The 19925-nt window shown below is 39.5% G+C and overlaps 1 protein-coding gene across 3 annotated transcripts in view; it reads right to left on the bottom strand.

Annotated features, from left to right (window-relative positions):
* The window catches only part of FMN2 (formin 2), a 241250-nt gene that overhangs the window by 205232 nt on the left and 16093 nt on the right, over positions 1 to 19925 (bottom strand). For all 3 annotated transcript variants that reach the window (XM_075924820.1, XM_075924819.1, XM_075924822.1), the window contains exon 3: positions 71 to 237. In XM_075924820.1, coding sequence (XP_075780935.1) covers positions 71 to 237 — 167 coding nt within the window. The remainder of the gene's footprint in view (positions 1 to 70; positions 238 to 19925) is intronic.

Below are 19925 nucleotides of genomic sequence, written 5' to 3'. Positions count from 1 at the left end.
AATTTTCCTACTTCAGTAGGTATCATAAAACTATTCATGATAAAAGTACAATATCAATTCTGCAACTTACATCAAACGTGGGTGTGCTCTGTTGCGTATTCTGATTACATGGTTCTCTGAAACAATCGCTGAAGGGAAGTAGGAGCCCCATCGCAATGATTCTAGAACACAGCTTCTCTGCTTCTTCCTGTGGCGCATTCTCCTGCTGGCTGAATAGTTTTTCCAGGAGAGTTCGTCCTGCAATGTAGACCAATGATCATTTGTAATAATCTTTGAGGAATAAAAAGCTTAGGACATTTTACCTAACTCCTTAAATAAAAGAGCCAAATATAGTCAACAAACCACCAAGTTTGCCACTATACCCTACAAGTCAGCAGATCAGCTCTCATGTACAAATAAATCTCTATGCAATAGTTTAAAAAGTATTTGCATTAAAATTTCAGTACTACTACTTGTCCTTAGGGCATCAAGAGACCTAGGAGTTGTATTATACAAACAAGAGCCCAAAACTCTCATTCTAGAATAAGTCTCCTGCTATGGGAAACATAATTAAATTATACTTAACACATATACAGTTATGTTCATCACAAGCCCTCAAAAGTCAAGCATACATTACACCACTGTCCCTATAGGGAACATGAGTTACAACAAGGCTAAGTCACTTGTTCAGGGTCACATAGTGAGCTTTCACAGAACCACGAATAGAACCTAGGTTTCACAACTCCTAGACCTTGATCTGGCTTCTGAGTTACACAGAAGTGCATTCTAGAACTTAGGGTTGGTGCTCTACTTCTCAGTGGGTATGTCTACACAGCAAACTCTCCTAGCGTTTACACAAGACAACTGCTATTTTGAAATTAATTCAAAATAGCAGAGGGCTTATTTTGAAATTGATAAACCTCATTTGAAGAGGAATCACACCAATTTCGAAACTGCTATTTCGAAATAAGTGCTGTGTAGATGCTTATTTCGAAATAGGGGGCCTACAGCCCTTCCCAGGCTGTGTCCAGACTCAGGAGTTTTTTCGAAAAAAGTAGCCTTTTTTCGAAAAAACTTCACCTGCGTCTAGACTACAGCTGCGTTCTTTCGAAATTAAATCGAAAGAACGCGGCTTTTCTTTCAACGGCGGTAAACCTCATTTCATGAGGAAGAACGCCTTTTTTCGAAAGTGCTCTTTCGAAAAAAGGCATTCTTGAATGCCAGCAGGGCTTTTTAGAAAGAGAGCCTCCCGATTCACTCGCTGCTTTCTTTCGAAAAAGTGGCTTGCTTTTTCGAAATTTCCGCTTGCAGTCTAGACGCTCTTTTTCGAAAGAGGCTTTTTCAAATGTATCTTTCGAAAAAGCCTCTTTCAAAAGAGGCTTGCAGTCTAGACATAGCCCCAGGGTGCCCTGCTGGCCACCCTGGCCATAAGGTAACTTCTGATCTGATGCCCTGCTGGAACCAGTTCTGGCTGGCCTTAAATGCAATTCAGTGTCCAATTAGTGTGGACGTGCTATTTCGAAATAGGAAAAAGGTATTTCAAAATGCATTTTGTGTGTAGACACATTATTTCGAAATAAGATATTTTGAAATAACTATTTCAAAATTGGATATTTCAAAATAATGCTGTAGTGTAGACATACCCAGAGAGAGTGTCTCATGTCATTTGGAAAAAAAAGAGTCACAGTAATTACTGGCCATTTAAGAGTGACATTTATGGAACACCAAGAGGTAGAAGAGTGCACCAGCTCAGAAAAGAATCATGGCAAAGGTTCAACAGTGGTTGCCTCCTATAGGGCTAAACCCTGGATTTTGTGCCCCAAATATTCTCTCCGATAATAAAATAGGAAGGGTCCTATACTTGTGCAGGTTGTTCATGCAAAGTATGAAATACATGGTGATGCTGTAGGACAAGATCTTAGCGCTGTTTGAATCTAGCCAAATGGAAAATCAACACCCCCCAAGATTAGTTATTCTCATATAATGCAAAAAATGTATACTAGTAAGATAAATGTGTATGTTGAAGCATCTAAAAACAAATAAATCAGGAACTTTAAAAAATTAAGGCTGTTTCAGTTTACAAATCATAACAAGTGCATGGAACCAACCTAGAGGAGAGGAGAGGAGAAGAAAGGAGAGGAGAGGAAATACTGGGGCAATACAATTAGCAGAAAGTAGACTAGAGGCATATACAATTTATGGTCAAAACAGTATCAATCAACACAGTCTAATACTTGCCAAAGCCTTCAAAGCATTTTCCAGAGTCTTACTAAAACAAATTTGGAATTATGTTTGGAATTATGCTTTTTACAAAATGTGGTTTTCACATTAGAATGCAGGATATTTTAAACATTTCTATGGGAAGACTGATTTTAATGAAAAATGAAATGCTTCATAGGCTGTTTTGTAAAATGTCTACAGTTTTCTGAAGCCTGTATTTTGTCCAGCTATATAGAAATATCCAATTTCACTGGGGAGATCTGACCAAAGGCATACAATTCTAGAATCAACATCAGGTGGCTTAATATCATCAATGAAAAAAAGAAAAAGAAACTATATTCACTTTCCAAATCTAAAAGATTAGATAGTTTGGAAAGCCATTTTTCTTCATTGTGTCAATTAGCATTCCTTGATTCCTTAGTGTTCACTACAATACTATATGGTCTAATGGATTCAGGTACTCAGCTGGCAAGAAACCTCTGTTCTATGTTTCCATGTGCTATGTAACTGACTTGCTTTCTAACCTCAGACAAATCATCCAACTTCCAACATCTGTACAAGGGTAATAATGCATCTTGCTTGGCATACCTTTAATACCCTCTGTTATAGAGTTTATGTAAAAATGTGGCCTCTACAGACAACACCTCTGTTCACATTTAGGTAAGTGGCCTTCTCAAAAGGTAACATATTATTTGGGTACAGTACACCTAAAATATTGGTTTGAAATTGACCTCTCCCTTTTCCAGGGATCTACAGCTGCAAAACACAACTAGGAGTATAACAGCCAAGTTTCTGATACGTCCTTGCTTCCCTCTTCAGAGCAGCAGCCACTGCTTCCAATCCATCAGTAAAATGTCCAAAATAGTGTTCCTTTAAAGCAGTGTTTCTTAAACTTTTTGAGACAATGAAACACCAAACAATAATATTTTTTATGCGGAACACCTATGAAAATTTTCTTCAAAAAGAAATTGTCGGCAGACAAAAAAAAAAAAGACAAAAACAAAGAACAAACAAAAACAAAGAAGAGGTCGCGGCACACCTGTGAGTTGTTCACGGAACACCAGTGTTCCGCGGAACATAGTTTAAGAAACACTGCTTTAAAGCAACCAACACTGACTAGAAGAAAAATCAGCCAACATCAAATTCTGCCATCTTCTGGTTATCTGTATGATTAAAGAGCACATAGTACAATTAAATGGCATGAAAGACAGTCTGAGAAGTAGCAAAAGGACAGTTTTTGCATTAAAGCACAGTAAGTCTGAGGAAAGAGATTTCTAAGAAGATTTTAACTGCGTTTGTGAAAGAATAGGCAGCAGCAATATCTGCTTCACCACAGTAGCCCAAATTGATAAAAGCCACCATGATTTTTGAGAGCACACGTTAGGATGTCCTTAAGTGGCCTCTTTCGGAAAGTCACACCTATTTAAAATATCAAGTTGGAAACCAAAAATCACTAGTTTGTTTTGGAAGATTTGAGCAACTGTGCCTTAAACCAGATGAAGGAACTCCCCCTAATGATAAAAAAGTAAGTGTGGCACCCCTGCCTGATCAATCTCCAAACTTTGAAACAGCACCCTAGTCATCAGTATTAACAAAGGACTTTCATCTTAAATAATTGTTCAATGAAACAGCACACTTAGTCTTCACTCACATTTATTCAATATAAACAAATATAATATTCATTGATAAATTACTCACCACTTTAAAAAATCTCTTCCTGAAACCTTAAACCATATAATAAGCTTGAAAAAAATATACATATTTTAGACAGCTTGATTAAATGGATTTCTGGCTTAAAAATTACATTGTGCATTTCTCATCAAGCTATCTGTATTGGATGTGTTCTCTCCAATGAATGATGGTTCTTTGTATGAATTAGGTAGCAAAGACATGTTTTTTCAATATCAGTTATCAAAAGAGCAGAATATTTTTAGATTAACATCTGTTACCTAAATAAAAATGCTATTAAGGGAAAAACCCTTCAACTCATCTCTTCAGCAAACTTAAATTTTCTGTGAATATAGAAACAGCATCATGATGAACTGCTGAGAATAAATCTTTATAGTAACACTAAAAGGGGTTTAGCACACTTGCTGGGTCATATTTAAAACAAGGTGTTGAGCTACTTAATTTTTCTGTATATGAAACAGCTAGTTCAGAAGGCACTTAGAGGGACTAAGATTATTACACACTTGAACTGTCACCACATAGGGCAGAAAAAGTTACTAAGACTGATTCCCCTCAAAACCAGAAACAAAACAGGCAACACAATGGTCTCCTGGGGATGGAGGGGGTGGGGGAGGAAAGAGAGAAATGTGTTTCACTACCTGTAATCCCTATTATTTTTGCTAAAACTGACAACTCCAGTTAGAGATGTAGAATTTTAGGTATGAAGCGCTTTGTGGTACTATGGTTCCAGGGCCAGCCCACAACATTTTGGCACCTGAGGTGGGGAGCTCACATGACGCCCCCGTGCCCCCTCACTTTGGCCAAAACTTTGAAAGGTCTCAATTCTGCCTTCTTCCTGTTCTACACTTCTCATGGCACTCCACCATCACTGTGCATCTAGAGCATAGAGAATACATATGTACCAGCTGCAGACACAATTTTCTACACTCTGGGTCCTAGTGGCGCCCCCCACAGTCTGGCACCTGAGGCGATCGCCTCATTTCAGCTCATGGTAAGGCCAGATCTGTATGGCTCAGACAGGGATGAAGTGACTGTGAATATGGGAAATGGAGGGAGAGCAATTAAATCTCCAACCTGTGGGTAGAACAAAAGCACATCAAAAAACGAGAGAATTGTTTACCATTATTTAGGGCTGTGCCAGCCTACTTTCCAGTTACTTTCCAGGTAACAGATGTTGTCCCTAGAACTGAAGCTCCCCATTTCCACAGACATCAGTAGTAGTTTGGGGATGATGACACTACTAAGGACCCAATGGTGCCCTTTATTGTATTAAGCTCTTTGAATTGATTTAAACTGGCACTGCAAGAAAAGTAGAACACATACCCACCACAAAACCACCCATTTTAGAAAAAAATAAACATTGTCTTTGTAATATTATAAAAATGTATTAATTTCTTAAATACTGAGGGTGAAATCTGTGGTATACAAAGACGGCCTCATCTCTCTCTCTACTTTTCTCTGCCACCCAAAAAGAGCTGCTTAGTTGTTATTTTAAAAACTTCAGTACACCCCTTTACTTTTCTTGCTGAAAACTACAACAAGCTCTTTGGAATCCCTGAGTCATAAAACCTTAGAAATATGGGAGTAGAAGGGACCTCAATAGGTCTTCTAGCTCAATCCTCTGCACTGATGTAGGACGAAGTACTATCTTCTAGAAGAGTGTTTCTTAAACTGTGTTCTGCCATGAGGCAGTCGGAGGTGTGCCGCAGAGAACAACAGAATTCAAAATGGCTGCCCTTAAAGGGGCAGACAACTTTTTTTTTGGCTCAATAACTTCCCCCAGACCCTTCTTCCCCCCCTACCACCTTTTTTTTTCTTCCTCAACAAAAAAACTTTGGTGTTCCTCAGTCTTAAAAAGTTTAAGAAATACTGTTCTAGATGATCCCTGACAAGTGTTCGACTATTTTTTTCTTAAAAACCTCCACTGAGGTAATTGTACAACCTTCCCACATAAACTTCCCCTAACATTAGGCAGTTTTTCCTTATGTCTACCTTAAATCTCTCTTGTTTCTTGTCTGTCCTCAGTGGTTAAGAAACCAATTTATCACTCTTCTCTTTATAACAACCTTTAAGTGCTTGAAAACTTATGTCCTCTCACAATCTTCTCCTTTCCAGACTAAACAAAGCCGGTTTCTGCAATTTTGCTTCGTAAATCATGTTTTCTAGACATTTTAATCATTTTTGTTGCTTTCCTTTGTGGTTTCTCCAGCTTGTCCAGATTTCTCCTGAAATGTGAACCCAGAATTGGACACAATACTCCTGCTGAAGTCCTATCAGCATGGAGAGGAGTGGAAAAGTTACCTCTCGTGTCTCACTACAACACTCCTCCTAATGCAACACAAAACAATGTTCACTTTTTTGCAATAGTATTACACTGTAGAATCATATTTACTTTGTGATCCACTATAAATACCACATCGTTTTCTTCAGTATGCCATCATAGGCAGTCATTTTCCAATTTGTATTTGTGAAATTGATTATTCCTTTGTAAGTGTATTCCTTATTGAATTTAAGATCATTTCTCCACTATGTCAAGGTGATTTTTTAATTCTAATCTTGTCCTTCAATGCACTTGCAAACTGCCACGAACCCTCCCACCCCCAGCTTGATACCATCAATAAACCTTATAAGTGTACTGTCTATGCTATTATCCAAATCATTTATGGAGGTGCTGAAAACAACCAAACTCAAGACAAATCCATGCAGGCCTCCATTCAATAGGCCATTCCAGATTCACTATAAACCATTGATAACTATTCTGAGCACAGTATTCCAACCAATTACACATCGTCTTATAGCAAATTCATCTAAAAAATATATATCCTTAGTTTGATTATGAGGCCAAGTAAGACAGTATTAGAAGTCTTACTAAAATAAAGATCTCTCATGTCTACTGTTTCTTCCCAATCCACAAGACTTGTGACCCCATGACAGAAGGCTTTTAGGTTAATTTGACATATCTTTGACAAAGCCATGGAAACTATTGCTTATTAACATATCTTCTAGGTCCTTAAAAACTGATTTCAATAAATTGCTCTATTATCTTTATGGGTTAAGTTAAGCTAACCGATCTACAATTCTCTGGGTTGTCCTTATGCCCCTTTTTATGGATAAGTACTCTATTTGAAGCAAAATGCAGGACAATGTAGCACTTTAAAGACTAACAATATGGTTTATTAGATGATGAGCTTTCGTGGGCCAGACCCACTTGATCTGAGGAAGTGGGTCTGGCCCACGAAAGCTCATCATCTAATAAACCATCTTGTTAGTCTTTAAAGTGCTACATTGTCCTGCATTTTGCCTCAGCTACCCCAGACTAACACGGCTACATTTCTATCACTACTCTATTTGCCCTTTCCAAGTCTTCTGGGATCTCTTCCTCTGTCTCACACCCTGAAAGCCAATAGAAAAGTCTTCTAATTTCAATTTTGGTGTTGCACCAATCCCTGGAACATGGGAAAAAGAATCCCAGGAAAGCCCTAGTTTGGACATCCTACCTTGGACTGGAATGTGCTCGGTGACTCTCTCAGGATGGGTTATGTGCTGTGCATTAGAGCCAAGCTGGGTGGAGCATATCTAGGGCAATGGGAAGCTTCAAAGAATTTAGCTGCCAAGTTAACAAGTCACAACTGAGCACATGCAAATTTAGACAAATTTGGGCATATTTTCAAGTGGTCAGCAAAAGGTACATCCCTGGTTACTAGGGCATATCTCTTGTCAAATATCTAGTCCTTGCTCCAAAGCATGAAAGTTCTAAAATTTTTCAACCAAAATATTGTACTTTTAACTTTCTATCTAGAAACGTAAGTTTAAATCCCATTTTTAATCTCTCTTCCCTATCTTCATGCTCCCTGCCTAGCAAAAATTATGCAAGCATATTAATTAACCAAATGAGAGTTAAGCCATAGTGCATTTAAATCCTGCCCCATTAGCAGATGAAGTTGAAAGATGGGGAAGAGAAATGTCAGAGTGAACTACTGGATATTGGAAGATTTCACACAGGCATTCCAGTGTAGAATGCAAGTGAAGGGGAGAAGAAGAAAAATGACAATGGTGACGATGGATATTTTTAAAAGACCTGTAACCAGTGTGTAGAAGATATAAAGAGAGCAAAAAATCATTAACTATTTAACCTATGTGAATAACTGATGTTTTGGTTTACTGGCAGTTCTGAGAAGTTAAAAAAAGTGTCCACAGTGTTTTGTTTGAATGTGTAAAAATATTTTAAGTTAAGGCTGAACTTAATAGCTATTAGACACTCATGTCTCTGAGTCCATTTCTGCACAAAAGCACACACTTGAGCATGCATTTGAGATTCTTCTTTGCCTGTGGACTGAGTTGAGAGATTATACACATTATTCAAGGATTAGAGAACTGACTTTATTGCACTTTCCCACTAGAGAGTTTCTAATAATCCTCTGCTGATTTAGATTACAACATTGTTCCAGGACTGGCTCTTCTCAAGGTTATTTTTGTGTAAAAAGATTAAGAGATTGAATTTTCATTGACCGATACATTTTTAATGCGAAACAACATTTTGCACATGCCTTACCTCAGTAATGTGATGAAGTGTGTACGCACAATTAGATTACATAACAAACGGAAGATTTCTCCTTATCTCACCAAATGTATGGTGAATTGTAGAAAAAGCCTACATTCAGAGAAATCGGACAGTTCTAGACATAGTGGTCACATCTGTACTACATGGAAGATCAAAACAGTCATAGTTGATTTTCCAGGGTTTGATTTAGTGGGTATAGTATAGACCTGTTAGATCAAACTCAAAGGGCACTCCTGTTGGACCCGGTACTCCTGCTCCTCAGGATGAGTAAAGGGAAGCCAACAGGAGAATTTGCTCCTGTCAGCCTCTTACTGTGTGGATGGCGCAGAAATGCAATGTAAAATATGTCCACTCCAGCTACATAAATTTATTTAGTTGGAGTTGCATATCTTACTTCGAACTTCCCATATAGTGTAGACCAGGCCAGGGTTTCCTCACTCTAATGTACTATCTGGTATATCCTGATCATCCAGTTACAAAAGGTTCCTCAGTCATTCTACCGCAGACTACAAGAGCAAACACCTTAATCTATTGCCTATCCTAACAGCAATACTAAACTTCAATGAAAAAGGCAATGTTCCTCTCTTTGTTTTATCCATGACCTACATAAGAACATAGAATGGTCATATTGAGTCAGACCAAAGGTCCATCTAGCCCAGTATTCTGTGGTCTTCTGGTTTGGTCTTAACTATCTTGAGCAGTTTAACTATCATCTGAAATTTTTGCCTCCTCACTATTTTCCCCTTTTTCCAGATAATTTATAAATAAGTTGAATAGGATTGGTCCCAGGGCAGACACTTGAGGACACCACTATTTACCTCTCTCCATTCTGAAACCTTAACATTTATTCCTACCTGTTATTTCCTGACTTTTAAACAATTATCAATCCATGAAAGGACTTTCCCTCTTATCTCATGACAACTCACTTTACTTAAGAGCCTTTGACAAGGGACCATGTAAAAGGCTTTCTGGAACTCACAGTACACTATATCCACTGGATCCTCCTTGTTTGTTGACCCCCTCAGAGAACTTTAGTAGATTAGTAAGGGATGATTTTCCTTTACAGAAACCATATAGATTTTTCCCCAACAAAGTATGTTCATCTATGTGTCTGACTATTTTATTCATTATTATAACAGGAAACTTGGAAATGGCAGAGATACTTAATGACTTCTTTGTTTTGGTCTTCACCGAGAAGTCTGAAGGAATGCCTAACAAAGTGAATGCTAGTGGGAAGGGGGTAGGTTTAGAAGATAAAATAAAAAAAGAACAAGTTAAAAATCACCTAGAAAATTTAGATGCCTGCAAGTCACCCGGGCCTTATGAAATGCATCCTAGAATACAGGCAGTCCCCGACTTACGCGGATCCGACTTATGTCGGATCCGCACTTACAAACGGGGCTTTCTCGCCCGGAGGTCGGGGCGAGAAAGCCCCGTTCGTAAGCTGCTCCGGTGCCCCTGGTCTGCTGGAGACTGTCTCCAGCAGACCAGGGGCACCGGGCGAGTTCCCGCGCTTCTGAGGCTTTGCCAGAGCAAAGCCTCAGAGGCGCGGGACCCCCCCGCGGCTGCGGCTTCAGTCCGGGTGCCTGTGGTCTGCTGGGGACCGTCCCCAGCAGACCACAGGCACCGGGACTGAAGCCGCAGCCGCGGCGGGGTCCCTCGCCTCTGAGGCTTTGCCAGAGCAAAGCCTCAGAGGCGCGGCACCCCGCTGCCGCTGCGGCTCTGCTCCCCATGTCCCTGGTCTGCTGGGGGGGGGGGGCGCAGCTAGTGTGCTCCCCCCCCCCCCAGCAGACCAGGCTTTTGTTTTGGACTCTGGGGCAGAGCAGCTGGGGCGCTGCCGATTGGTCCTGCAGCGCCCGCTCTGGGCACTACTGGACCAACCCGGCAGCACCCCAGCTGCTCTGCCCCAGGTCCTGATTCAGCCGCTGCTGGTCAGTTTCAGTAGTGGCTGAATCAGGACGCCTGGGGCAGAGCAGATGGGGTGCTGCTGGGTTGGTCCAGTAGCACCGAGGAGCGGCGCTACTGGAGCAACCCAGCAGCACCCCAGCTGCTCTGCCCCAGGCGTCCCCAAGTCAGACGCTGCTGAAACTGACCAGCGCTGACTACAGGAAGCCCCAGGCAGAGTTGCTCTGCCCCGGGCTTCCTGGAATCAGCTGCTGATCAGTTTCAGAAGCAGCTGACTTGGGGACGCCTGGGGTTCTTAAGTTGATTCTGTATGTAAGTCAGAACTGGCGGTCAGTTTCAGTAGTGTCTGAATCAGTTTCAGCAGTTCCGACTTACATACAAATTCAACTTAAGAACAAACCTACAGTCCCTATCTTGTACGTAACCCGCGGACTGCCTGTACTCATGGAGCTGATAGAGGAGGTATCTGAGCCTCTAGCTATTATCTTTGGAAAATCATGGGAGACAGGAGAGATTCCAGAAGACTGGAAAAGGGCAACTATAGTACCCATTTATAAAAAGGGAAATAAGAACAACCCAGTAAACTACAGACCAGTTATTTTAACTTCTGTTCCAGGTAAGATAATGGAGCAAGTAATTAAGGAAATCAGCTGTAAACACTTAGAAGGTGGCAAGATGATAGGGAACAGCCAGCATGGATTTGTAAAGAACAAATCATGTCAAACCAATCTGATAGCTTTCTTTGGTAGGATAACGAGTCTTGTGGATAAGGGAGAAGCGGTGTGGTATACCTAAACGTTAGTAAGGCGTTTGATACGGTCTCGCATGATATTCTTATCAATAAACTAGGCAAATACAACTTAGGAGAAGTTTCCCCTTTCTGAAATTAAATGCCATACTGTTGGGCTGCTGAGGTATTTTTCCCACCACAGGGAAGCTGAATGTTATTCTATTATGGCCACTATTTTCAAGTGGTCCAATTATATTTACCTCTAATCTGGTCCAATATAATATAACTGGATCTCCTTGTTTCTAAGCTCTCTGGTTGCTCACTAGCAGGCTTTATATAGCCCTAGCCTTCCCTTCCTGATAGCCTCACCCCCTGGTTAAGACTTGACCAATGAACAGAAGCTTCTAGATTTCAAGCCCTCATTAAGAAGCTCACAGCTTCCAACTGCTGGCCTTAGCACATGGTCCTTCAAACAACTCAGCACAAGGATTTACAAGCAAACACACAAACACAAGCTCAGCACACAGTATCTTTCAGGCAACTGGCAAGCGCTTACCTTAACATTCCAAATAGGTTGGCTCTACAAACCATTAAATATGGGAGTGGGAATGGATGTTTTAACCTCATCTTCAGCATGTTTGCTCTCCAGGCTTTTTGGCTTTTACCCTTCTATTTGAGGCTGAATAAGACTATTTTAATTTGAAACTCAATTATTTAGCCTGCAGAGGAGTCAAGCATAGGAAGTCAATACCCATATAAAACAAAATTTGAAGAAAAATGAAAGAGATAAACACAATTACTGTTCTTTAAAAGTCTTTTATACCATCCTAGAAAAATAGTTCAATACTGATTCATGACCAGGGATTAGTCATAATATTGACTTTTATCTGGATCATTTACTATAAAACAACTAGGAAGGCAGTCATCGCTTTACATCAGCAGTCTATTCATTGTTGAAATAAGCAATGGATTCCAGGACTGGATATTAGCCTACAACCAACCTGGAAGTCATCTGCACAGGCCCAGGAATCATGTTGCAGAGCTAGATTGTGGTATGATTCAAAACTGTTTCAGCATGGGTTGGTGCTATACTATGTTTGGACACACAACCTTTAAACAGTGGTTATAAGCGGTGTTTAAGATCGATATTGCTAACATGGTTCCCAAACCGATGGTGATGAACCCAATCCCTGCAAATGCATATGGATTCACAGTGAACACAACGGGTGCTAAGTACTCCAGAAAAACTCCACAGAATGTGTTGAATCATCAAAGCTGCAGTTTTTCAACCAACACTACCCATGATGAGCTGGCTGTACAATATCTGAGCACTCCACTTGCAACCACTCATCATAAAACTCAGGCTCTAGCCCTATCCCTACTGGTCCCCACAGACTCATTGAGATCTTGGATAATTTATTCCCAAGGAACTAATTGAGTAGTACACATTGTAACATGACATGGCATAATGATAGTGGGCTCAATCACTCTTTTAAAGCATGAGCCAGGTTACATTGGTTTTCTCCTTGGATCTTGATTTTTCTCCAGTACAATTCCTGTATTATTCTAGTGCAGACTCCAAGGATGTGGTATAGAACCTTTTATAACATGGCCACTTCAAAATTAGAGCATAGAACATGGAATCCTAGTATTAGTTGCCATATTAATGGGATCATGAATAAGTACTTATATGTAAGAACAAAATATTTTCTCTGGTTTTAAAAGTACTGGCAACTCTCACATCTTTGGCAACTCTCATGTTGGATTTTCCAAGTCCTTAGTTCCTCTCAGCAGGCTATTTCATTCTGCTCAATTATTTACTATTTTTGCTGTGGTAATTTCTGGTGGGAAACCTGCATTCTTTGCGAAGTTCTCACAACATGCCAGAAACCCACAGTTGTATCAATCTAGTTTTATAAAGTCACTCTGATGCCTCTTAAAAAGGTGTTACTAATGGTTTCCTTTGTTTGTGCAAACTGTAATACTGGTCTTACGTAGCAAAACTGCTCTATTCCAAATTATTGCACATTTGTCAAGTACAAAAAAGGGGGGAGTATCTGGGCCCATCTCTAATGTAAAATACATTTTCAACTCTCAGATTCTTTTTTAAGCCAGCAGCCCCCACTTGAGACTTTCGTACAGTCACAATTCAACCAATTACATCTTGTTTCATTCTAGGGTAAGTGTGATAGAGGAACTTAACACCAGTTTTATTAAATCAGCTATTTACTTGGAGTATCTCCAATTTTGATTTCAAAATATTTTTATATCATATCTTCTTGAGGTTGCAATTGTACTGTTAAAGTGTTTTTCATAACTCTTGTTGCTCTGTTTTCTCTCTGGTACAGGCAAAAGCACTGCTTTTCAACCCATCATCTAAAGCATCAGTGGATCATTTTCATTCACATGTAACTTTCCTTGGTGAATGCACAGGAAAAGAAATGTCTATAAAGCAATGGCCTGTGGCCAGAGATCCGTAGCATTCAGTATACCTGAAAAGGAGTCACTGAGCCCCAATTTCATACACAAAGCGAAGCAAATGTTTCGACACTAGCATCTTTCTTCTCTTTAACTGCTCTCCAATTCCCGACTCAGAAATTTCTTCTCAAAACTTACTGGGGAGTGGGGAATAATTTGCTCTTAGATATTTTCAATACCCAGAATGATTCGTACAGTCAGAACACAGCCTCAAATCAAAGGAAAATAAATCACAAAAAAAATCTTATTCACAAGGTGCATTCCAAAGTTCCGGGGATATATCTCTTATAAAGAGAAGAGGTATGATTATATTATAGGAAAATAGAAATTATCATAATGGATGAGACCATCTACTCTAGTGACTTGTTTGACAGGGATCAGTACATCATGCTTTCAAGAAAAGGGCAAGAAATCTGTTATCAGACAATTATGGGACCAATGGGGAAAGTTTTGTCACAGCCTCAACCAGTTGGCTGTTTTATGCTCCACTTAAGCTTTATTCCCCTTTCAGTCTCCAACCTGGAGTCCAAGAAAGAAAAGAGTAAGGAAAAAAAAACCTCTATTCTTCCCTTCCGAGTAAAACAGTGAAGAGATAATATGGAAACGTCCTGTTGAGTTTCCTTTGCTCCTGATTTCCCTGCTCTCTTACAGTCAGAAGCCCAGGAGTCTGAATCGCTTGGTGAAAAGCTGGGCTGAAACAGGAACTGGGGTGGAAGCTGTACTCACAAACACTCCTCTTGAACGTGGTCATTGCTGGGTGGTTCCAATCTGTGGCTGGAGTGACCTACCAGAGATTAAAAATATGTAGGTAGAAGAGGATCTCACTGCAACTTCCTGCTGGACCAGGAAGTGAGCATGTTACACTTTTAGCACAGGAGCAGGGCTCCAAAGGGACAGAGACAGGAACAGCAGTAGTGTCAGAGAAGGGGATAGTCGTGGCCTCTTTGTTTGTAATTCTAGGGGAGGGTTTGGTAGCTGTGATACAGGTCCCTAGCAAGGAGAGAGAGTCTCCCCACAAAATAAGCAGGAGCCTTAGGGCTGCTCCTGCTTGCAGCTCCTGTCAGATCTGTGACATTGTTAATGGAGTTAACCTGGCATTTTCATCGCTTGGCTGAGAGAGCACATTCCCTTCTCCCCACCCTCCACCTCAGTGTCTGAGTTTCTCCCAAACTGTCTTTATACTTGAGATTCACAGGCCTCCAAGGCACCCATTTGTCCAGTAAAAAACCTTTATTTTTATTGACCTTTACAGCCTGCCCACCACTATCAGAGAAACATACTGTGATGAGGGAGTAGGAGGAGAAAATCAAAACAACTTTTTTCACTTGAAAAGCAAAAATATGCTGAAGAAACAATGCATAAATATGCAAATTGTACAGTTGCATAATTTGCATTTCTTGCCCTTTAAGAACATTCAATGACTCCTTTTATGTACAATTTTGCATTTACATATTCAGCCATATTTATTATTGTTTGAAAACTTTCCCAAGTTGCCCTGCTGCAACACCCATATACTTGGCAAAATTATCCGAGTTTCAAAATGATGCCAGTTTGTTTATTCGTAGAATAAGACAGTCTTTTACAAGGCACAGTAGTGGTTTTTGCCAGTAGCCTCCACACACAGTATTTTAATGCAATCTATTCCTCTCCATGTCAATACAAATCTTGACAATATTAATACTTGTATTTATTAATGCACTTTACTATACTCTCTACTTCCTAATTGACTATATACATGAGCTAGACTATATACATGAGCTAGGCAGTGTTTTCAATTTAACTCTGTAAGGTGTGCCAAAATACATGTTTAGTTATTGTCAGTGAGTTATATCCACAACGCTGTAGCCTGAATTATCCCAGATCAACACCACATTTTTTAACATAGCCAAGAGGTATTCATACAAACAGTGAAGGGAACATAAGGCCCTTGGAGCACAGAAACAAGCATTCAGTTACCAAAATGACTGGAGCATTCAGCAAGGAAACATGATTTTCAAGATTTGCAGCAGTGTTGCTGTTTCACCTTTTATTTGACCATTTGTCCATGCTAACCCTGGACACCTTCCACCCCAATAATTGTACCACAAATTAGTGAGCATCTATGTTACTTAAAAATCACATGTCTAACTTCTTTAGCTGGGGGCTTAAAATTCGTGCACTGGTCTAACATACTATTTCCTTCAATTATCTCCAGATATATTATAATTTTTTCTTGACTTTTTGCAAAGTGACATATAACTAGAAAGTGATCTGTTATAAAGATGTTAGTCTTATGCCTGGGAAGACAATGAGCTTATTCCTTATTTTTAATGTGAAATAGCAAGAAATATGATTTTCCTGGATGGTTATGTAGTTAGAAATGTATTTAAGTATCAATTTTACTGCAGATCTGAGTTATCGGTTGCAGGGAGATCTTTTCTGGTGAGTGGAAGTTTGGAAGAGGATGCATTAACTCTCTCTCTCACACCTAACTCCTTCCCTGCAAATGCATTCTATCCATTATGCTTCTTTCGGGAAGAAGCTAAGAGACAGTAAACATACCCAGACCTCAGCTTCAATTATGCCACAGAATCAAAGCTTCCTCCTACAATTAATTTCTTCAGAATGGTATACTTCTTCCAAGTTCTCAGACCAGATGCAGAGAGCTGGCAGTTCAGGAAAATTACATGAGACTTGGGGATTGCAGCCTCCTTATTTTCATGGCCAAGATAGGAGTGCTTTGTGACAGCAAAAGCTGTATCTTCTGGGATCAGACCACAGCACAGAAATTATTGGAGATGAGAAGAGAACAACTGCTTTAAAAAGGTGACAAGGAGTCCTGTGGCACCTTAATAGACTAACAGATATACTGGAGCATAAGCTTCCGTGGGCAAAGACCCACTCCGTCAGATGCATATAGTGGAAATTTCCAGAGGCAGGTATAAATATGCAGGCCAGAATAACGCTAGAGATTACGAGGTTAATTCAATCAAGGAGGGTAGGCCCACTTCTAGCAGCTGATGTGGAGGTGTGAACACCAAGAGAGGTAAAACTGCTTGTATACTTGGCTAGCCATTCACAGTCTTTGTTTAATCCTAAACTGATGGTGTCAAATTTGCAGATGAACTGTAGCTCAGCAGTTTCTCTTTGAAGTCTGGTCTTGAAGTTTTTTTGCTGCAGGATGGCTACCTTTAAATCTGTTACTCTGTGTCCAGGGAGATTGAAGTGTTCTCCTACAGGTTTTTGTATATTGCCATTCCTAATATCTGAAAAGGACTCCTTGTTGCTTTTGCAAATCCAGACTAACACGACTACCCCTCTGATACTTGCTTTAAGAAGGTTCTGAGAAGCAAGAAGACTAGTTCAAATTGTACAGCCTCATTATACAGGGACGTACATCTCAATAGCTCCCTTGCAAATATTTTCTTGTTATTTGTTGTGCTTTGCTTCCACCCCAGAATAAAGGACATTCATTACAAAGGACAACCTGAATATAAAGACTTATTCATGGCTCTTTCAGAACACTAACTTTGAATATAAATGCAGGGGGAAGAGACTGAGAAAGTTGCTAAATGCTGTACTTACAAAAACATGCACTATTAAAACTGAACTGTTCTTTAGCTGAGAAAAATCTATTACCACATATCACATTTTCTAATGTAATTTACTGCTCACATATGTAGCCATAGGATTTTGTTGATATAATATTGATTGTGACTGAGTGACTATAAAAATTTTCAATAAGGCTACATTTTACTTTAACTTAATGAATGATTCACTAAAGGAATCGGGATAAAATTACTAGGTCCAACTCCTGTTAAAACTAGCACTTCACAGACGAGGGTCAGAATTTTATTTATTTATTTATTTTTGTATCTTCCTGGGTTGTTGTACGATAGCTAGTTCTTGTAAAGGAAATTTGGCTCAAACTCATTGCAAGTTTTATGACAAATTCAGAAACCCAACAGCCTGAAATCAGGCTTTGTCTACATTTTAAAGCTTAAACAAGGCCACTCAGCACAAGTGTGGTAACACAGCAAGAGCACAGGGAAAGAGCTCTCCCAAGGCATATCTACACTGGAGAGTTATTTTGAAATAACTCCATTTATTTCAAAATAACAAGGCGAGCACCCACACTGTCAAGCCTGTTATTTTGAAATAATGGGCTTGTTATTTCAAAATAACTTGTGAAGCGGAATAAGCTTATTTCAAAATAGTTATTTCGGGAATTACTATTTTGAAATAACTTATTTCAAAATAACTTGGTAGGGCAGACATAGCCCCAGTGCTCTATGTAAACTACCTCCACAAGGGGAATAGCTGACTGCACTGGGAGTACTTTAGTCTAGTTTATACTGGCACTTTCTAGAGCTGTAATTTGCTACCCTCAGAAGATGGAGGTGTTTTATCATACACCCCTGAGCCAGAAAGTTGTAGCACAGTGAAGTGGCCATGTAGACTTACTTCTTGGGAGGTAAATAGCCTCTTAGCAGAATCAGTAGAATATTTTTGTAAGTCTACATATTTGGTTTAGTTATTTGGGGTCTCATTTTTAAAAAAATTACACACACACCCCTCCCAAAAAGAAAAGAAAATAGACGCTTCAGTTCCCTCTGAAGGCCTAAACTTTCCACACTAGGACATGCAAAACAAATCCTTAAATATCACTAGGAGCAGGCCACTTACTCACTCTTTCCAGCTCAGTGGAGTAATACCAACCCCACATGCTGTACAATATTATGCAGGATGATTCACTCCCTACATGATATACCCTGTGCAGAAAAAAAAAGTGTGTCTTTGAGCTGAAAACAGGGGTAATAAAGGCCTAAGGAGCAAAACCTCACACAATAAACCCACAAAAGAGAGTTAAGCAACTATTTTCAACTCCAGTCCAAGGAATATTTTCTCCTACGTAATTTTGACTGGGTGCTGCTATTTCAGTCCCACATTACTTCAATGGTAAGTTAGTAGGCTAATTCTTTCACATCGGAGGCCATAGGAGCATGTTTTTTTTAAAGAAGGGCGAATGGAGGAAAGTTTCCCCCACCCAAGTAGTGCTCAAAAATTCTGTTAATACAACTGATTCCTTGACACCCTTAGAGCTCCAACCATAGCCCTAACGCACACAGCTTTGATCATAATTAGGCCTCATGGCAAGCACCTCTTATCCACACACATACACATTCCCCAGGTCAACATCCTATGTAGTTGCAGACTTGCCAGCTGCTTCAAATGGGACTGGTGGCCTATGTATTTGTTCATAAGAAATCAGTTTCTAATAACCAGTAACAAAAAAAAAAAAAAAAAAAAATCCACCCAAATACCAGAGTTAGATTCCCAAATTTGCCAGCTAAAACTAAAAACTTGGAAACTAATATTGAGAAATATCTATGCACATTTATTAACCCCCTTCACCATCAGCCCTATTGCTGAGTTGGCAGAGTTCAAGTTAGAGTGGTGGGGAGTGGTGTAAAACACAACGAGGTAAACTGTCAGATGAGTTACACCACCCTGCAACTTTATATTTCACCATTTAGCTTCACACCACTGCAGGTAAGATCAGAATCTGACCAACAACATACAAGCAGTGTGAAATATTCTCAGAAGCCCTTTTCAATGCCAGATATGCCTTTGTTTTATCAATATTGATGTGTGAGTGAACGCACATACGAGTTATATACTTCAGAATGTAGGCTTTTCTCTACTCACAAAAAAGTCCTAGCAAGATTATTCACAAACCTTTTAACAAAAAACACCTCCCTAAATTAGTCAAATTTCTTGTATCAATATTTTATTAAAAGTAGTAAAACAAAATGAGATCCAATCAATGTGACTTCATGTAATTATTAACATTTGAATATTCAGTTTCTCTCTTAAGAACTAAAGCAGTCAAGCATGTGATCTCCATTTAACGGCTAGTTTTAGCCAGTTAACATAAGCCCAGGGTATAATAGAGGTGTTGTCTCTTAGATACACAGATCCAAGTAGAATGGCCTTGTTTTAATGCACCCTAATTTAACTATGATCTACTTTTCCCTTCACAACTCTTTTTTACCCTACTAATAAAGAACTTCAACCTGAACAATCAATTTCTAGCTTGCCCCAAAGCTAGCTGTGCAGTTGCAGAGTCATTTCAATACTACATTGCAAAAAAAGACTCAAGAAGTAATCAGGAAACCTAGAACTATTTGGGTGGCTTGCATTACTGCTTGTAAGAGGACAGTACATCCCAGACTCTCCCAAACACTCAGTTATAAAAAAAAAAAGTGTTAGGGCAGCAAATTAGTATTTATTTCATGAGCTCCCTCACTGTTCCTTTTCAAACATATATGATAGCGTAGTTATCATTGTTTGGTTTTGCATTTCTTTTTTTTAAATAAAGGA

This window comes from Pelodiscus sinensis, chromosome 3, assembly GCF_049634645.1.
Source record: "Pelodiscus sinensis isolate JC-2024 chromosome 3, ASM4963464v1, whole genome shotgun sequence".
NCBI classification, from domain to species: domain Eukaryota; kingdom Metazoa; phylum Chordata; order Testudines; family Trionychidae; genus Pelodiscus; species Pelodiscus sinensis.
The sequence above is the reverse complement of the archived record's forward strand: the minus strand, read 5'-3'. Positions and strand labels throughout refer to the sequence as shown.